At 62.0% G+C, this 19299-nt stretch overlaps 2 protein-coding genes across 3 annotated transcripts in view; both read left to right on the top strand.

The window, feature by feature from the left end:
- The window catches only part of NHSL2 (NHS like 2), a 33217-nt gene extending 17274 nt beyond the window's left edge, over nucleotides 1-15943 (top strand). The window contains exons 2-8 of the mRNA XM_068152256.1: nucleotides 6504-6656; nucleotides 7434-7570; nucleotides 7721-7925; nucleotides 9054-9185; nucleotides 9949-12141; nucleotides 12651-12807; nucleotides 13200-15943. Of these exons, the coding sequence (XP_068008357.1) occupies nucleotides 6504-6656; nucleotides 7434-7570; nucleotides 7721-7925; nucleotides 9054-9185; nucleotides 9949-12141; nucleotides 12651-12807; nucleotides 13200-13512 (3290 nt within the window). The 3' untranslated portion in view covers nucleotides 13513-15943. The remainder of the gene's footprint in view (nucleotides 1-6503; nucleotides 6657-7433; nucleotides 7571-7720; nucleotides 7926-9053; nucleotides 9186-9948; nucleotides 12142-12650; nucleotides 12808-13199) is intronic.
- Nucleotides 15944-16512: 569 nt separating this feature from the next.
- PIN4 (peptidylprolyl cis/trans isomerase, NIMA-interacting 4) lies at nucleotides 16513-19140 on the top strand. Of its 2 annotated transcripts, XM_068151870.1 has the most exons (5): nucleotides 16513-16608; nucleotides 16738-16808; nucleotides 16938-17057; nucleotides 17552-17711; nucleotides 18759-19140. In XM_068151870.1, exons 1-4 carry the CDS (start codon nucleotides 16569-16571, stop codon nucleotides 17708-17710), a joined length of 390 nt encoding a protein of 129 aa, XP_068007971.1. In that variant the 5' UTR covers nucleotides 16513-16568; the 3' UTR covers nucleotide 17711; nucleotides 18759-19140. The 2 variants fall into 2 exon arrangements, with proteins under 2 accessions (XP_068007971.1, XP_068007970.1); XM_068151869.1 differs by lacking the exon at nucleotides 18759-19140 and having other exon boundaries at nucleotides 17552-17914.
- Nucleotides 19141-19299: the final 159 nt, after the last annotated feature.

Here is a 19299-nt window from a genome sequence, read left to right on the forward strand (position 1 = left end):
TGCTACCTGGCAGCAAAGGTCTTGTCCTGCCTGGCCCCAGCTGTGGGGCGTCCCCATTCCTTCAAATCCTCGCTGCCATTCCCCATTCTCTTGGGGCGTCCTTGCACTGCCAGGAAAGCAGAGACCCCCACCCACGTGTCCCACTGGCCACTCCTGGGGCTGGGGCTGAGCCCTGCTGTGACAGATCCTGCCTGGCCCCATGGTGTACCCTCCTGGCAGCCCCAGCTCACTGGTGGTGGCAGTAGTGGGGACACATGGCAGCCAGCCGTGGCCCTTGCTGGGGCTGATTTCACATCTCGGGCCCCTTTGTACCGGGGCCTGGCCGCGTTCCCCTCTCAGGCCACTTCCTCGCATTGTCCCAGCTCCACAGAGTGTAAAACCAGCCGGGCACAGGGGAAATGGCCCCTTCCTGCAAGCACCCCTGCCCACAGTGAGGGGCTTCAGCCTCTGCCACGGACAGCCCATGCACCAGGGAGAGCCATGAGGCTGGCCCTGAGTGCCTGTGCCCCACTGTGCAATCCTGGCCAGGCTGGGGACAGTGCCAGGGCAAGGTTGGTAGGCAGCTGGCCTTGGCCACCTTGTCCCAGGGGTGCCCTTGGCCGTGGTGTGTGGTGATGTCGTGCCAGGGTGCTAGGGACCGGCTGGGGCTGGGGCTGGCAGGGTGCCATGCTGGGTTTCCTCAGGCTTTCGGGGAAAGGTTTTGGCTGGGAAGCACATGGGAGTGAGGGCTGTGACCTGAGGGGCAAGCTGACCTGCTGGGGAGAAGGGCTCTGAGGGTCCTATCCTGCCAGCTGTGGCTGGTGCCTGCAGGGACCCAGCTCTGGCCAGGTGCCAGGATGGCAGAAGCAGGGTAATGGGAGCACCAGGGCCAAGCCCCATGCTCATGCCCCATCTCCAGGGCAGTGTCTCTAAGACCCTCGTCAGGGAGCAGCCTGAGTTCCTCTTGGCTTGGCCAGGCCCCACGGTGAGCGTGGCTGCAGGCAGTTCCTGTCCCCGTGGCACAGGTGGATGCTGTGCCAGGCTCCTCTTGTGCCAGGCTTGCTGGCCAAGTCCTCCTCACGGCACACGCAGCAGCTCTGCCTGCCAGAGCTGCTGACAGGGTCCCAGCTTGTGTTGCCAGAGCCAAATGTCCCTGGCTCCCCCAGCCTGCCTGCGCGGGGTCTCGGCTGTCACCCTCCGTGGGCAGCACACGTGTGCCCTCTGCCCCTACCCTGCGCGGGGCACGAGGCAGAGGTGACAGATCTCTTGGCATCTGAGTGGAGGAAGGAATTTTGTCTGGTTTGTGGATCTGCCACAGGGACAGGCAGGCAGACTTCCCAGCACACAGTTAACTCTGAGCCCTGCTGAAGGGCAGTGATGCTATCAACTGTGCAGCTGCTGGTGGCTTTGACAGGAGCCTATCACATAACCCAGGGGTTCTGCTCTGGGGCTGAGAGACCCTCACAGCTGCCAAACCCACCCCTGCCAGCAGCTTCTGCAGTGCCTTTATCTCCTGTCAGTACAAAAGTCAGCTGACTGGGTGTGAAATGAAGAGTGAGGAGAGCTGGGAGCCTCCAGCAGGCTCAGTGTTAGCAGGGAGGTTCTTCTGCAGTGCCCTGTGGGCCTGCTGGGCACCTGCATGGGAGCACACAGACTTGCTGTGCAGAGCAGCATTGGGGTCCTGGTGTGGGCACCCCCTTAAAAGCCTCAGAGTCTTCCAGGCTCAGCTGCCAGCAGGTCAAATGGCTGAAGGCAGTGGTGGTGCCTTGCTGAGGACTTGGAGATGGAGATATGCCCACAAGGCAGCTCACAGGGGATGGTGCCCTGGGAGGGTCCGGATTCTGCCAGGGCACAGTGTCTGTCCCAGTGAGACTTCACCTTGGGCACACTTCAGCCTGCACACAAGCACATGCATCACGACGGGCAGCTCTGCCCGCTGAGCAAGGCTCCCCATGGCACTGGGGAGGGGAGGATGAGGGGGTGCTTGGTAGGGTGTCACGCTGGGACATCCTTCAGACCTCGGTGGGCATTCGGCACCATGCCAAGTCCCGGTGGGCAGCCAGACCGGTCGTGCCTGAGCTCAGCAGGAGCAAGCCTGGGACAGGAGGCGCGTTCCTTGGCCATGCCAGCTCCTGCTGGGTGCTCTTCTCTCTTCCTCTCCACGCCTCGCAGAGCAGCGTGCGCCTTGGCTCCGTCCCACCGGGGCCGGCACCGAGCCGCAGTGGCGGTGCCGGCAGCGGGCCGGGCGCCGCTCGCATCCGTCCGCGCACGGTACCGGGAGCGCGGCGCGCTGGCGGCGGTGGGGTCGCAGTCGTGATCCGTCTCGGGCTCCAAGCCCTCCAGTGTGCAGGGGCAGGCAGCTGGGCTGCCGCTGTGTCGGTTGCCATGGCTGCTCCGCTGCCGTTGCATCGCTCCGGTGGCACCTCTGCAGCGGCGGCGGCGAGGGCCCGGTTGGCACAATCTGCGTCTTCAGCGCTTGCCTGAGCTCGGGGTGAGCTTGAGAGAAGAAAGTTTGGCGGTGAGCTGGAGCTCAAGGCGTCGTTCCACCGAGCCGCGGCCTGAGCTGGCAGGAGCTGCAATGGCTCTGTCCAACCTCTCCCTGTGGATCCGGGATGCCTGGGCTGGAGGTAACAGGGGGTGCCGGCGCGGAGCGGGATCGCTTGGGATGCCCGTGGAGGGCAGCTGGAGGTCCTGCAGGGATGCTCTTCCACCAGGAGAGTGGGAAGCTCAGCTCCCCCGGGAGCAAACCTGCCCTGCTTCTCACCCCACGGCATCCTGGGGCTGCCCACTCACTTGCAGGCAGTGAGACCCCAAAGACTTGTCACCAGGGCAGTGGCACCCACTGTGCCTGAGGGTGCTGGCACCCACCCCTGTCTGGGTACCCTGCTGCTGTGACCCTGTCCAGGGCAAGGAGCAGAGCTCATTGTGCCAGCCGGCACCTCTGAAGGGGTACAGAGTCCCTGGGAGACACAGGCAGAGAGCAGCCTCCAGCAGCCCTGGTCTGTTGTTGGTACCTATGCCCATGCTTGCAGGCAGAGTTGGGGCTGCTGCCAGTTCCCCTGGATGCCAGCTGTGTGTGGGGTGAGACTCCTGCAGCTGTGCTTCAGTTTTCTCCCCTCAGCTAGGCTGTGTGTGTGGGATGTAGCCAGCCCTCCAGCCCTGCCATCCCCCATCACCCTCCACCTCCCTCAGGCGTATGCCACTGGGCAGGGGTCCCTCATGGGCACACTGTATTTTGAGCCTGTCCCTGATAAGTGTGGCAGGAGGGTCAGGGCTAAGGGCAGCAGGCTCTGCTCCGCTCACCCCACTCCTCCAGCTGCTGTACCCTTCTGCTGCAGCCTGCTGGGGCATCCTAAGTCCCATGGGTATGGGTGGCAGCTGTGGCTTGCATGGACATCCCAAACCTGCCCTTGTGCCACTCCAGCTGGGGCTGCTTCCCAGCACAGCCTGTGCCTGGGCAGCTGGCAGCAGCTCTGCCCTCTCACCCCTGCTGCGGGCTAGGCTCCGTCTCCTTGCACCATGTTGAGAGTTGCTGCGTGATGCCAGGCCACCAGCAGCTGGCAGGGGTGTTCCAAACCCTCTCAGCAGCTGCATAGCCAAACCCTTGGTGGCATCCTGGCACTTGTGTGCATGGTGCAACCCCAAGAGACACCAGTTTGGGGTGCCTGGGCTGCCAAAGGGGTGCTTGGTGGTTCCACCCTTTCCCAGCCCATCTGCTCCTCAGGTCCTGCTTCTGCTGGGATGATGAAACCAACCCCACCAGCACCTCAGCGATGCCCACACCAGTGCGGGCATCACTCAGGATGGTGCCAGCTTGCAGGCTTGTAAGGCAGGGACCCATTTCCTTGTGTGCCCAGCCATGCCACACTCCTCTTTGCCAGCAGCTTAGGCAAGGAAGGCTGCTGGGCTCCCCTCACCCGCTGCCAGGGCAGCTTCCGCCGCGCCCCAGGGAGGCTCCACTTTCGGTGCTGCGGTTTGCCCACGTGGTTGGAGCCCACAGGGTGGATGCCTGAGGGTGCCCCAGCAGCTGAGGCACGGAGGTGAGCTGTGCTTGGGGAGGTGGGGGGGGTGGGGGGGGTCTGCTTTAGGAGGCCCCAAATACTGGGGGGCACAGTGAGGGGTCTGTAGGGGGTGGCTGCCAAGGAATGTGTGGGCAGAAAGCAAGGAGCATGGGCACCATGAGGTTGAAGGCTGGGTCTGTGCCAGCTGGGCGGAGGGTTGCAGTGAGCTGGGGTGCAGGGTGTGCTTGGGAGTGGAGGGGGCCACAGTGGGCCACCCACCTCACCAGCTAAGGGGCTGGGGGCTGAAGAAATGAATGTTACCCCTGGGCCCCCTGGGTCCCTAACTCTTGTAGGTCAAGATACATACCCTGTTCCCGGGGGCAACCGGGCACATGGGGTGAGTCAGAGGCCAGGGCATGTGGCTCCTTCTGCCGGGACCCCCCAGTCATTGCCAGCTGGGAGGCGACAAGAGGAAGAGCCACATGCCCAAGTGGGCGAAGGGGCTGCGTTCACCCACCACAGGTGGAGCTGCGTCGCCAGGCTGCCTGGCAGCGCCCGCGGGCAGGGGCTCGGCAGCCCGGCGAAGCCTCAGCGTGGTTCACACACACGCCCGCCCCGACACCTCTGGGTTGGTATGGAAACCAGGCAAATTAGTGAAGGGAGAAAGGCAAAGGCAGAAAGCAGGCTGGCGTTGAGGCACGTCGCCATGGCAACCCACATTAGAAAAGTAACTAGGCTGGGGACCTGGCACCGCGCGCTGGGTGCTGGGCGGTGTGTGGGCTCCGGGGGAAGGCGGGCGGCATGGCACCCATGGGCAGCCTGGCACCAGCGGGTAGCAGGGGTGATGCTTGTGCTGCAGCGCCAGGTTAGCTGGGCACAGATGACCAAACATCACTGGCAGAGGCTGATGTGTCTTGTGCCAGGGAGCCCAGCTCTGTTTTGGGGCTGTTACTCCTCACCCAGGTGAGGGGGTGGCAGTGGCTCCCCTGGCTAGGGTCTGGCACCAAGCAGGGTGCCATGGCAAAGGCGGCTGCCTTTTGGCAGCTGGTGTGTTCTCCGGGGATGGGCACTTTGCAGGTGGCACAGGGGAGGTGTTTGTCACACTGGTAACAAGCACCAGGGATGGTCCCATCCATGCCCACAGCCTGCCCACCCCCCACTGCCATCTGGAAGCCTCCTGCTCCTCACTCTTCCCTGTGGAACGTGGGCCCAGCTGGGGCTGTGCCTGGCACTGGTGCTGGCTGATGAGTGGGGAAAGACCCACTGCCAGATAGGGCACAGGGATGTCACACCCTGGTCCCCAGGGGTGACGCCCACCCCAGTGGGTTTCACAGGGCATTGTACAGTGCCCAGCGCTGGCAGCAGCCATCTCTGTCCACAGTGGGGCAGCTGGAGGCTGATTAGCCCCAGCTCCCCAGGGATGAACCCAGGGCCACCCTTGACCCTCTGAAGCTTCCAAATCCACTTTGTGCCTTCACCCCCAGGTTGGGGCTCAGTGGGCAGTGTGTGTGGGAGCGGCACTGCCTGGGCACTGGCACAGCCATGCTGGGTGGCAAACCACATCTGCTGGGGACAGCTTTGGAATGTGGCGCTGGGGGCTCCCATGGCTGCTGCAGCAAAGAGAGACCCAAAACTTCTCCCAGGGACGTTTCCACCCATCTGAGGCTTTCAGAGGGTCTGGGCGAGTGCCTGGCCTGACTCCACTGTGGTTCCCTTCCCAGGAGAGCTTTTTTGAGGTGTTCATGGCCAGGGTAGGGTGAGTTAACCTCCCTGAGCAGGGTGAAACCAGCGTGGAGCAAGGCCTCACATCCCTTTCTCTCCTTCCTTTTTGGTTGCAACTTCTGCTCCTGTGCACCAGGAGGTTTCTTCACCAGCGTGTGAGGGCGTTTCCTGCGGGCAGTCACCCAGGGCAACAGGGCTCCCTGGCTTCCTTCCTTCCCCAATTTCACCCCCTGCCTCCCCGTCCTGTCCTCACAGTGCCTGGAGCAGCAGTGGTGGTGGTGACAGTCTCAGGGCTGGGTGGCTCTGCTGGAGTGGGACAGTGACACATCCCCACCACTGTGTTCCTGGAGAGACCTCAGTGTGAGCTGTGTTGTCTTCATGGAATCACACAACGTTTGGGTTGGAGGAGGCCTTTAAGCTCACCAAGTCCCACCACGAACCCAGCACTGCCAGGGCACCATTAAACCGTGGCCCTCAGTATCACATCTCCAGGGATTTGAAACCCCTTTATGGATGGGGACTCCACCACTGCCCTGGGCAGCCTGGGCCAGGCCTGGACAACCCTTATGGGGAAGAAATTGTTCCTCATGTCCAACCTAAACTTTCCCTGGGGCAACTTGAGGCTGCTTCCTCTTGTCCTGTCTCTTACTTCTTGGGAGAAGAGACCAACCTCTACCAGCACCTCATGGAGTAGGGCCCCAAAACTCAACCCCATAGTCAAGGTATGGCCTCAGCAATACCCAAGAGCATGATTCCAGCTCTGGCCACAACATCCTCTCACTCTTCTCTCTCCACTTGCAGCCACCTCTAACCTGGACCTGGAGAGCAAGAAGCCCACCCATGCCAAGCTGTCATGGCAGCAGCCAGTGAATGTCTTCCTCACGGCCGGGCGCCCGCCGGGCATGGAGCAACTGCACCAGGAGGCTCAGCACAACCTCCAGAGCTTGCTGCAAGGTAACAGGGCAAGGAGGGGCTGGGTGAGGGTGGCAGGCATAGGTGCTGCCCTGGGTGCATGATCACCATGGCAACAGCAGAGTTGTGTCCCATGTGCATGTGGCCAAGCTGCTTCTCAGACCTCTCCAAGCTCTAGAAGTCCCTGGAGGTTCCAAGCCTCCAGCAGCCCCTCTCAGCTCTGCTCCCACATCCCTGCTGCAAGTGGCAAAGCAACAGGGGCCAAGCCTGGTTGCCAGCACCACAGTGGCACAGTTCTGCCCACAAGATGCCATGGGGCCATGGCTGCAGCTCTGTCCAACCCACCTGGCCTTGCTGTGGATGTGGTTTCCTTCCAGGCTGTGGCCCAGGCTGTCACATAGCCACGGCTGGGGCACATTGCAGGCATCACGAGCTCGGTCCCCCCCCCTGCCTTGGGACCTCAATAAATCAGACCCAGCCCCCCCAGCTTCTGCCATGGCCACAGCACCAATGAGCTCAACAATCACAGGACAGGGAGACACCGCGTTCCCTCCTGGCTGTCCCGGCAGGACCCAAAGTGTCCCCAGGAATATGGGAGCAGGAGGTGTTGCTGAGTTCTCAATGCTGCCTCAACCCACACCTCACACCCCCCAGCCCTGGCATTCCTTCCTTGGGGTTTCCTTTCCCACCTGTGTGGAGCAGGGATGGTGAACCAGCCTGGGGACAGCAGCCTATGCCATTGTGTTCCTACCGCCCAGGAGCAGAGCTGCTGCCCCTGGGCACAGCTGGAGCAGGGTGCCAGCTCTGTTTCCCTTGCAGAGGAGTATGAGGAGCAGTACACAGAGAGCAGAGTCACCGGGCAGACCTTCCGTGCCTCCGGTCACCCGTCCCCAGACACCCCCCCCGAGCCATCGCCCCGACCCCCTCCTGCCAAGCGCCTCGAGTTTGTGCTTATGGTGAGTGCTGGGGGGCAGGGCAGGGTGGCACAGACCTGGCATTGCCTAGGGGAGAGGGGCTGGCATGGCTGGCTAGGCAGCAGCGCCAGGAGAGGGAGTTTGTGTCCCAGCCTTGTCCCCATGGTGGGTGACAAACCTTTTCCCCTGCAGCCCCCGAGCCGGCGAGACACCGAAGAGGAGATCACAGGCACGGCCGCGCTGGGTCCGGGGTCACCAGACACCCCCCTCAGCCTTCCCACCAGCCCGGACAAGCAGCCAGCCTGGCCCAGAGCCTTCCCCCTGCCCACAGTGGAAGAGAAGCAGTGGCACCAGTCCTGCTCCATCCAAACCAACATCGTCCCCATCAATGTCTCGGGTAGGGTGGCACCCCTGGGTACCAGGGGCAGGCCCGGCACTGGGGAGGATGCAGGGAGTGGGTGAGGAGGTGCCCCAGCAGCAGGGTGGGGGTAGGGGGCCTGGGACAGGGAATTTGTGTCCCCACAGGCCAGATGGGTGAGGGGGCAGAGCAGGGGACAGCTGGGCCATGCTGGCACCTATCTCCATCTCCTGCTATCCTCAGCTTTGTGTGTCTGACCCACCAGCCTTGCTGCCAGCCGGGCTCTTGTTTTGGTTGTGCTTCTGTTGTCACCTTGGCTCTCTCTGTGCTCCATGGCCAGTCTGTCCCACCTGTCCATCTGTCCATCCATCCACCTACCCTCTCAGGGCTGCAGCTCCCAGGTCATGCCCAGCCCTTGCAGACATGAGTGCCATGCTCTACACCAGATTGAAGTCCAGTGCCAGTGGCACCTTATGAAGGCCAAAGATGTCCTCCTGCCCTTTCCCTCCACAATGGAGAGACGTGTCAGGCCCACACTGGTCCTTCTTGCTGCCCTCATGATCCTATTGTCCATGTCCCCAGTGTGGCTCAGGACCTCTGGCCCCATTAATGCCCCAGTTGTGACAGGACAAGGGGTGATGGTGTGGACCAAAAGAGGAAGATTCAGACTGGAGAGAAGGAAGAAATATTTGACACTGGGGGTGGTGAGAGCCTGTCCCAGGTTGCCCAGAGTGGTGGGAGATACCTGGCACCATTGCAGGTCAGGTTGTTTGGGGCTCTGAGCAACCTGCTCTAGTTGGAGATGTCCCTGCTGACTGTAAGGGGGTTGGACTGGATGAGCTTCAAAGGTCTCTTCAACCCAAACCATTCCATGATTCTGTGGTTAACAACAAAGCCCAGAGGCATGTGCCTGGCTTGCCCGGCACAGACTGGAGCCTGAGCACAGAGCTGGGGTGGTCTCCACGGCTTTTCCTCCATCCCACCTCCATCCCCAGCACCTCCATTTCCATGGCCCCATCTCCCCAGGGCTCACACCATACGTCTCACCTCCCTGCTGCCATCAGCCACCATCCCAGGCTAGGGGGCACCCCAGGGATGTGCGGCGACGGCGGGCACCGAGCACCCACCCAGGCAGCCCCTGGCACTGCCTGTCTGTTTTGGCTACAGGGCAGCACTTTGCCAGGCTGGCGAGTGGCCGTCACTCCCTCTTTAACACTGAGAGCGCCATCAACCCCAAGGCCACCCTGCGCCGCAGACGGACCGTGATCGGCTTCCCCAACCTGGCCCTGCGAGACCCAGGTGACAGCAAGAACCACGCAGCCACTTCCCTGCCTTGGCAGGGCTGCCACCCACCAGAGCTCCCATGAACGTGGGCAGAGCCACCCCAGCGGCTGGCAGCCAGCCCAGGCACAGATGAGCTCCTTTCTGGGGAGGTCAAAGACACCAAGCCAGCGTGGACAGGGACAGTCCCTTCACCCTCAGGTGGGGCCTGGCACACTGACGGGGTGTGAAGGCCACCAGTATTTCTCCCAGTGACACTAATCACCCAACCTCAGCTCTGCCACCTCTTGCCCTGAGCCCACCCTGCTTTTGCTGGGGCTGGTGACCTGGCCCATGCCAAGAGCTGGGGGTGCCTGCAGCTTTCCTGGCATGGCCACAGACTGGTGCTGGACCCCATGGGGGTGGAAACCATTCCCTGTGGAAGGTCACCATGGGGACAGTACTCCCGTGGATAAAGATTCCTGCCATGGCTGCTAAGTTGCCCATGGCACATCCCAGCCACAGATGCTAGACTGGAGGGTTAACACTGACCAGGGACTGTCCTGACTTGGGTTGTGGCCCTGTAAACAGGAGGAGTAGGAGAGCATCTGGTAAGGGGGTGCCAACCTGTCCCCTCCAGTCTGCCTGGCACATTTCATGCCTGGGCAGTGGAGCAGGCCCAGAGATGGGCCACAGGGCTGGGACCTGTACTGGCTCTATGGCACATGGGGCAGGACCATGCCACAGACCCTCCAGCAGAGGAAGCAGGGTGGTGCTCACCAGGCTTTTTCTCTCCTCACAGGCAGTGCCAACGGCCCCACAGTCACCTCACACACGCCCATCTCTGAGTCCCTCTCCTGCAGCTTCATGCCCGAGACCACAAGCGGGGTGAAAGCTCCCCAGGAGGTCAGCCCCCGCCCGCCCCTCTCTGCCCCGCTGAGGAAGACTTTCAGCGACCTCGGTGCCCACTGCTGCCAGCCACCCACCACCATGGACAGTGCAGCCACCCCCTGCGCTGGCACCTGCAACGGCCCACAGGGCACCTCGTTCCCCCCACCATGGAGCGCTCTGGGCTACGTGAGCCCCCCCAGCCCTGCCACCAGCGAGGGCAAAGGGCCCATCTGCACCTCCCCAGGTGGCTCCAGCCCATCGCCCGGCCCGGGCTCCCCTACCACCACCTCCTTCTACATCTCTATGGAGGAGCGTGGGGGCAGCAATGGGCCCAGCTCCTTCTCAGGCACGGCGCCCGAGTCCCCCTCCAGCTCCGGGGGTGGCCAGAGGTGCGAGGGCCATGAAGCCAAGGGGAGCTTCTCGCCAGGAAGCCCAGAGGAGCCGGAGCCGCCGGAGCCGGCGCGGCTGGGGGTGGAGCGGGCAGGGTGCCGGTTCCGCGAGCGCTCCCTTTCAGTGCCCACCGACTCGGGGTCCCTCTGCTCCGTGGACATCGCCTACACTGAAACCCGGCGGGGCAGCGCCAACTACGCCCTGGGCTACCCCAGCGCCAGCTCCGAGGGCAGCACCAGCACCGACAACATCTCGCTCGGGCTGGAGCCGGAGGGGCAGCGCCGGCGGCGCTCCAAGAGCATCTCCCTCAAGAAGGCGAAGAAGAAGCCCTCGCCGCCCACACGCAGCGTCTCCCTCATCAAAGAAGGGCCGGACGCCCCCGTGGGGCCCAACTTGGTGCTGCCCAAGGATCAGCGCCCCAAGAGCCTGTGCATCTCGCCGGAGCTGCAGGGCCACCGCCTGGTGCACTCTGACCCACAGGGCAGCGTGGACAGGGAGCCCGAGGGCACGGCTACCCCACACCAGTGGCACCTGGCAGACTGGAAGGCCACTGATCCCTACCGGTCCCTCTCCAGCTCGAGCACAGCCACAGGCACCACAGCCATCGAGTGCGCCAAGGCTCGAGGCAGCTCGGAGTCCCTCACATCCCCCTCCACCTCCAGGACCACAACGCCCTCCCAGCTCTCCACCGAGGCAGACCTCAAGACCTCATCCCCCGGCAGGCCCACAGGGCTGATGTCCCCCTCCAGTGGCTACTCCAGCCAGTCAGAGACCCCCACCCCTACCGTCCCCACCTCTGCCATCCTTGGGCACTCACCACACCAGGTGCGGGTGAGGCCGCTGGTGCCCGAGAGGAAGTCTTCGCTGCCACCCACGTCCCCCATGGAGAGGAGCCCCAAGTCCAGGCTGTCCTTCGACCTGCCACTCACACCCCCAGCCCACCTCGACCTCTCAGGGCTGAAGATCTCCCTGAAGGGGAAGACCAAGGTGAGCCGGCACCACTCTGACTCCACTTTTGGCACCAAGTTGGGGCAGAAGCCCAGCCCCATCACGCCCATCATGCCAGTGGTCACCCAGTCCGACCTGCGCTCCGTCCGCCTGCGCTCCATCAGCCGCTCGGAGACGGAGGACACCACGGATGGCCCAGAGCACGCCGAGGAGCCACCGCCAGCTCCCTGCCCAGGGCCAGAGAGGAAAGTGAAACCACCCGTGGCCGAGAAGCCACCGCTGGCCAAGCGGCCCCCAAGCATCCTGCCCAAGCCCACGGTGCTGAGGGAGGAGGGTCCCCTGTCCCCCACGTCCCCACCAGGTGCCATAACCAAGGAGAAGGGGCTGCCACACGAAGGCTTTGTGGTGCTGCGGAAAGGGGAGCTGAGGAGAGGTCTGGGGGAGCCCCGGGCCCCGCTGGGATACCGCCGGCTCTCTCAGGGCAGCCTGGAGGATGAGCTGCAGATGGAGCGGAGCGGCGCCAGCAGGGGGGAGCGGAGGAAGGCCAAGGTGCCACCACCCGTGCCCAAAAAGCCCAGCGTGCTCTACCTGCCTCTTGCCCTGGCCCCAGCGCAGATGGGAGCCGGCCTGGGGGATCAGCCACCCACTCCCAGCCCTATCATCACGCTGGATGCCGACCCCAGCTGCTGCAACCCCGACGCCGAGGAGCCATCGTCCCCTGAGGCCCTGGGCACAGCACAAGCTGCTGACCCCACCTCAGAGCAAGGTGAGGGTCTCCCCAGTCCTGCAGTGGGCTTTACCCTGGGGCTGTTGAGTTGCTGTAGTGTCCAGAGAAGGGCAACCAAGCTGGTGAAGGGTCTAGAGAATGGGGCTGGTGAGGAGCAGCTGAAGGGACTGGGGTCATTTAGTCGGGAGAAAAGGAGGCTGAGGGGAGACCTTGTTGCTCTCTACAGCTCCCTGAAGGGAGATTGGAGTGAGTTGGGGGTCAGTCTCTTCTCCTTAGTATGAAGGTGACAGGACAAGAGGAAACAACCTGAAATTGCACCAGGGGAGGTTCAGGTTAGAGATGAGGAAACGTTTCTTTGCTGCAAGAATGGTCAGGCACTGGAACAGGCTGCCCAGGGAGGTGGTGGAGTCACCATCCGGAAGGTGTTCAAGAAACGCATGGCCACGGCACCTGGGGACACGGTTTAATGGCAGTGTTGGGTTGACAGTTGGCCTCAATGATCTTTTCTAACCAAAACAATTCTGGGGTCTCCCCTGTGCCCACCACAGATGCTTGCTCCTCCCTGCCAGCAGGCAGCTCCACGGAGGCTGGCACAGAGGAGAAGAGCTTTGCCAGTGCCAAGACAGCTGACTCCATCGTGGAGGAGGAGGATGATGTGTTTGTGACGTCCCGCACCACTGAAGACCTCTTCACCGTGATCCACAGGTAGGGCTGGGCTGTGACAGGGGTCACAGGGTTGGGCACAGTGTCCTCCCTGCCACCACACCTTGAACGTGCTACACTGGGGCCAGTGCTCACACCTGGCAACAATCTGGCTGTGGCTTCCTCAAGCACTTTGGGGTTCAGCACCCTAGGGTCTGCAGCCAGGATGGGCCACCACCAGCTTGCAGGGGTTGGGCCACAGCTCCTTCAGCTGTGGGGCAAGTTGGACCTTGCTGCCAGGAAAGTCTTTGCCAGTAGCTAGGCCCATGCTTGGATAGTCTTGCTCTTGGCACAGCAGGCACAGCCCCAGATGGGCTGGCACCATGCCCCTTGCTGTAGGATCTTGCCCCGTCCAGGCTCCTGCTGCTCTCACCACACATCTCTTTGATGCCCAGGTCAAAGAGGAAGGTCTTGGGGAGGAAGGAGCCTGCTGACACCTTTAGCAGCCGACCCAACTCCCACTCGCCTGTGAAGACCTCGGGGTCCCCGACCAGCGAGTCCCCGGCCACAGCGGGCAGCACGGGGAAGTCTTCCAGCAGGAACGAAGACTTCAAAGCCCTGCTCCAGAAGAAGGGCAGCAAAGCCAGCCCCGGGACCCGGCCGTCTGCCGCCGAACTGCTCAAGACCACAAACCCCCTGGCTCGGAGGGTGATCACCGAGTTTGCTCCCGAGCTGGACAGTGCCAACAGCCCCAAAAGCCAGCCCTGACCTCACGGTCCCTGCCAGCCACGAAGGGCTGGAGAAGGCTGCAGAGGGAGTGCTGCTGCAGAAGGGGTGTCCTGGCTGGGTCCCCATGTCCTGCTGGGCCTTTTCTTCTGCTCTTGTTTCTTCCTTGGAGACGCCAGCAGAGAGGCAGCGTTCGGAGCCCAAGGCCTCGTGTCTGCAGTAGGAGTTGGGCCCTTCCTGGGATGGGAGGAGTGGTCCTGTGGCTGGGATCACCCCCAGCTGAGCCGGCTCCCAGGACCGATGGTGCCTGCTGGGGAAGCAGAGCAGGGGGGGCGGCAGCTCCCGGCCGGCTCAGCACCCACAGCTGCGCTCGCTTGAACCTGTCTGGTCCCTCGGCATGTGGTGCTGTAAACGGCTTTCCTGACGCGCAGTGGTGATGCTCTTCTCTTCCCTCTCCTCTGACCTTGTACCTTGAGTTGCCCAGGCAGAGCCCCCAGGATTGAGCTTGGCTGGATGCACTTTGGGAAGGCCTTAAGGGGTCAGCTGGCATTGAGGTTGCATTTGGAAGAGCCACACAAGTGGTGCCCCCTCATCGTCCTGAGCGCCCTCCCCACCGCGTGGGGAGCAGGCACCCCAGCATCCACACCCAGGGCCGTGGCCTCAAGCCAAAACCCAGCCCCTTGAAAGCCCCCAAAATGCTGCATTTCAGAGCTCCTCAGCTCTTGCTCCAAAAGCATACCCCAGGGTCACCTCCACTGCCGGCCCCAGGGAGCCTCGTCCTGCCAGCTGCACCACGCACGGGGGTCCACCAGACCCCTGCTCTCTGCAGCCCCCCAGGCTGTTGACTGTGAGTGACGTGGGGTGTGGGACGAGGGCTGTGCTCAGGGCAGCACTTCCCTAGCTCTGCACAACTGCCCTGCAACAGCATCTATCAACATCTGCCACATCACCCGCTGGAGGTCCTGAGTTACTGCCAAGCTGCTGGCCAAACCTAGTCAGATGTCACCTGAGCCACCTCCTGGTGACTCCAGGGTCCCTCCAGGGTTGCTCACCACCCGCTTGTGTCTGCTGGCTGCCAGGGAGCTGTCTGAGGTGGAGGAGGATGAGTGACAGCACAATCAGGAAAGCTGCACCACACTGCTGCCAGAGTGCTGTTGGCAGTGCCACCATCCCCTGGCACAGACAAGGTCCCTGTTACACTGAGCATCTCATGGGCTGAGACATACTGCCAAGGTGCATCCCATGGTATGTGCCTGCCCATGAGGCTGCCTGGGTGGGTGCCACAAGGAGGTGGCATGTGCCACAGTTGCACTGGGGATGCAGTGCTAGCACAACTGCCTTGCCCAGGCCCGCTACAGTGGGGGTTTGCATGTCCCCACCTGCCTGCCTTTTGGGGGGCACAACAGTGGAATTTGTCCCCTTCACCTCTGGCTGCTTCTTGCTGGCTTGGCATGTTGGTGACAGAGGCCACGATGAGGGGCAGTGAGGCAGAGGCAGCTGCCAGGACCATCACAGAGCTGGGACAGGACTGGGAGGAAGTAGCAGTCCCAGCCTGTAGCCAGAGAGAATGAGCCAGCCCACAGCTGAGGAAGAAATGCAGCGTTTAGGACAAGTTCCACCTCATTTCTGTGAGCTCCAGCACGCTCCAGCCCTGCTGTGCACGGGGCAGAGAGATGTGGCTGGGTCTGGGCATCACAGCAGCCTCTGCAAGGGGCCAGAGCTGGGCTGGGTACTCCCTGCACCCCCAGGAGCTCTGCCCAGGGAGCACAGCTCTTGTGAACACACCCCCCACACACCCACCCCCATCCTCACACCCATGGGGGACTTGCCCCTAAAGGAGGCTCCATGGCTGGTTCCCTCTTTCCTCCTCCCCATTACTTGCACATTGCTCCCTTCCCTCTCCCAGGGCTGCAGATTTAAGCCTGTAATTAAGATCCAGGTTGAGAAACTCAGGAACAAAACCAAACCACACAAAAGCCCTAAGGAATTTCCATGCTTCACCCCCATCCCCTGGCATTCCTGCTGCACCAGGGCCTGACCGCTGGGCGCTGGTGGGGCAGGACAGGGCCTGGCAACAAGCTCTGGGGACAGGTACATTTTGCACATGACTGCTCAGGAAACTGGTGGTGGTTGAAGAAGTGGGCACCAGTGGGCAACTGGGGACAAGCACGGGGTGGGGACACCGGATGGGCAGTCTCTGGGGGTTCGGGTGGATCCTGGCTGCCCTGGCGGGGTTGAGATGAGGGACTGAGACCCTGGCCGGAGGAATGCGCTTTTTGCGGGCCGAGAGCTCGCCCCCGGCCCTTTGCTTTCCCCTCCCTCCTGCCGTGGATGCAGAACCGCTCCCGCGGCTGTGGGGCAGCAGCTCTCGGTCCCTGGGCAGCGCCCGGCCGGTGCCAGCCCTGGCCCTGCGGAGCTGCTGAGTCTTGTACTTGCTGATCTCGCCGGCTTGGTAAAAACTGCTCCTTGCTGACGCTGTCTCCGCATCCTGCTTCTTGCGGCTTCCCTGGGGGGCGAGGATGGGGATGGGGGGAAGAGCACACCCTGACAGCCCCCGGGTGGCTCGAGGGGACCCACCGCCGCATTGACTGGGGCCTCGTGGCGCCGGCTACCTGCTCGTGTGTCCCCCAGTGGCTCTAGGTGAGCGCACGGACACTGCAGGGTGTAGGGGGCAGGCCAGGGTGGGTGCTGGGGATGGCATGGTGGCATGGGGCGGGGCGGCTGTGGTTGGATTTGTGGCAGGGGGCAGGTGGGATGGCTGCTGGGGCAGCCCAGGGTGCCAAGAACAGGACATGGTGGGCGCTGGGGATAGCCGTGTGTGCCGGCTGGGCGCTCGACACAGCCGGGGCGGATCTCTGGGACAGGCTGCGCCGGCAGCCGAGCCCTAGGCCGCGGAAGATCGCAGCTAGTACCGAACCCGGGGAGGTGGCCGCAGGAGCAGCCGGCCTCTGTTCCGGGCCGCGGGGTCCTGAGCAGCGGGTGGGGCTGGGGTGCCCATGAGAGTGCCGGACGGAAGGGTGGAGGCAGCGCCCGTCGCAGCCCAAGCCCGGCGTGCCGCGGGCAGCCCGGGGACCTCGGCGGGACCTGCCGGCGGCAAGATGGCGCCCAAAAAGAAAGGCGGCGGAAAAGGGGGAAAGAGTGAGTGGGGCTGGGGGGAAAGGGTGCGGGGGGGGGCAGGCAACAGGGTCTGGGGAGACCTGGCCCGGTGCAGCCGGGTGGTCTGGGGGTGGCGAGGGCCGGGCTGGTCTCAGGGCGCTGCGTTCACAGGCGGCGGCGATGACAGCGGCGGCAGCGAGGGCAAAGCCCAGGGCCCGAAGGGAGGTGGCAACGCTGTAAAGGTGAGCTCAGGGGGCGGGCAGGGTCCCTGGGGGCAGTCCCCGTTCTTTCATCGGTACACGGCCAGCGAGCGGCCAGCCTGGCCCGGCCCGGCCAGTTAGCCACGGCTCCGCTTCGCTTCCCGCTCCTAGGTGCGGCACATCTTGTGTGAAAAGCACGGCAAGGCCATGGAGGCCATGGAGAAGCTGAAGTCCGGGCAGCGCTTCAGTGAGGTTGCCTCGCAGTACAGCGAGGACAAAGCCAGGCAAGGGGTACGTGCTGCACCCACCACCCCCAGGGGTCTTCGCAGGGAGGGGAGCACGGGGGTGCAGTGCTCTTCAGGAGAAGTTGGTCCCACGCTGGAAGGATGCTGCTCTTGGGGAGTCCTTCCCGTGAGCCTTTAAAACGCCTCCTGTCCATGGTTTCAAGAACAGTGTGGGGTAAAGGCACAAGGAGCACCAGCAGGAATACATAAATCACAGAATGTTTTGGTTAGGATTGAGTCAGGCTGGCATTGCCAAGCTCTGTACAGCAGGGTTGAGGCACACAAGCCCCACACAGCTGTGGGCAGCACTCAGGCAGAGCAGAACCCACTGTTGGTGTGGCTTCAGCTCAGTGCTTGCTGAGGGAAGCCCAGTGTGAGGGGCTCTTCCCTGCACTCTCCTGGGTTTGCTGTCCCACAACCACTTTGCCCATTCTCTCTTGCTGATGAAGCTGCATTGCAGTGAGATTCTCACAGCTTAACCCTGGTGGTGCCTCTTTCCAGGGAGACTTGGGCTGGATGACCAGAGGCTCCATGGTTGGACCTTTCCAGGAAGCAGCATTTGCCTTGCCTGTGAGCAGCATGGACAAGCCAGTGTACACAGACCCTCCTGTCAAAACAAAGTTTGGGTACCACATTATCATGGTGGAAGGCAGAAAATAAAGTGAGTGACTTGTTGAATGCTTGAATCACAAGAGTTTCCCAGACACCTTGGCCTAGAGAGGTAAAAGGTCCCCTAGAGAGGTGAAGTGTGCCCTGAGAAGGTGAAATGAGCCTCTCACTGTTGTTAGCAGGTTGGCCTCCTGCTTTGCCTAGTGGAGGCACTGCTCTGGCCACATAAATAAAGCATTTATCTGTGGGTGTAAATGGTCTGGTAAGGAAAGGAGACATTCACTGGTTTTAATCTTTATCCCTCTGTTCAGCAAGAGCATGCAGACAGCTCCTAGGTGACAGTTTGTGCTCCAGAGCTCAGCCTGGGGCTGGCAGGACAGTCCCTTTGCTGGAAGGTGGGTGACAGTACAACAAAGGGCTTGTCAGTGAGGGACTAAGCTTGTGGGCCTGACTGGTGGTCAGGGTGGTGCTAGGGGGACCAGGCTGGGCAGTGGTGAGGACTGGGGAGCTGGAGAAGGAGCCCTGCATACAGAAGTACCTGAAGCTGCATCTTACCCATTTGAAGCTGAGGCATAAAATTGTGTGACTTGGGCCTGAAAGAAAGACCCCCAACAACTGGGGCTTCCTGTGTGCCCTGCTGCTCAGAGCTCTGTGTGTGGCTGCACCCCAGCAGGATGTGCTGAAGGACAGCATGATGGATGGGATGAGACAGCATCTCCCCTCTCCTGCCTCTTGGAGCCTCAGCTCCTGGCAGCAAACTCCCCAGTGCAGCCAGCCCCTTCCTGCTGAAACCAGGCACTTCTCTAGCACAGGCCCTGAGAGCTGCCAGAGGGCTCAAGAATGAGGAGAAAGCACCAGCTAAAGAACAAACAGCCTTTCCTAAGAGATTCCCCAAGGAAGAGGAGACACCAAAACCAGGGCAGGTGTTTCTCTTCCCTCTCTTGCAGGGGTGTTTGGTTTGGTAAGCTCAGAGGCAAAGGATTGCAAAGCTCTAGCTCCTTCCAATCTTGTTAGGAAAGGCAGCCAGGCCCTACCCCTCTCCCAGAGCAGATGTGGCCTTGTTTAAGGGATGCTCTATTAATAAACTTCTTGTTTCCAGGCTACCAGAGCTTTGTTCTGCCTATTAGCAGAAGCACACTGGCACATCTCCAGTACCCACAGGCCTGTTGTTTGTCACATCCCCTGGTACAAAGGATTCAGATGCAGCAGACTGGTTTCCTCCCCCAGGTGTGGAAGTGTCCCTTGTGATCATGTTGTGATACAAGGAGGCAAACTTGCTGGGCACTAAATGTGCCCAAGGCAGGGGGAAGCAGCAAAATTCAGTGCCCTGATGCTGCAAGGAGAGACCATGCAGAAGATGGCCAGTGATGCCCAGAGTTTGCATGGAGCCCTGATCAACCTGCTTCTCAGAGATACTTCTACCTACTCACCAGACTGCAGTTCAGCATCACCAGTGGACTACTCCTGAGAGGACTCTTCCTCCTCTTTTCCAGGCTGCTCAGAGGCCAGGATGTCCAGGTGGAAGGACTCTTCTGCTCTCAAACATTTCTCCAGCATGTTCTTAGTCTCATTCCTCTCCATCTGCAGGGCAGCATGTGGGTCAAGCACCTGACATGACATGACCTTTCTGGGTCTCTTTG

The sequence above is a fragment of the Melanerpes formicivorus genome, unplaced genomic scaffold, assembly GCF_026170545.1.
Source record: "Melanerpes formicivorus ecotype bairdi unplaced genomic scaffold, bMelFor1.0.p_v2 SCAF_22, whole genome shotgun sequence".
In the NCBI taxonomy this organism is placed as follows: domain Eukaryota; kingdom Metazoa; phylum Chordata; class Aves; order Piciformes; family Picidae; genus Melanerpes; species Melanerpes formicivorus.

Bases quoted from the DNA above. Each gene is read 5' to 3' on its own strand.
- PIN4 (XM_068151870.1), top strand. From the start codon at position 16,569: ATGGCGCCCAAAAAGAAAGGCGGCGGAAAAGGGGGAAAGA. The intron at 16,609-16,737 runs GTGAGTGGGGCT...CTGCGTTCACAG, and splicing joins CGGCGGAAAAGGGGGAAAGA to GCGGCGGCGATGACAGCGGC. The intron at 17,058-17,551 runs GTACGTGCTGCA...GCCTCTTTCCAG, and splicing joins AGGACAAAGCCAGGCAAGGG to GGAGACTTGGGCTGGATGAC.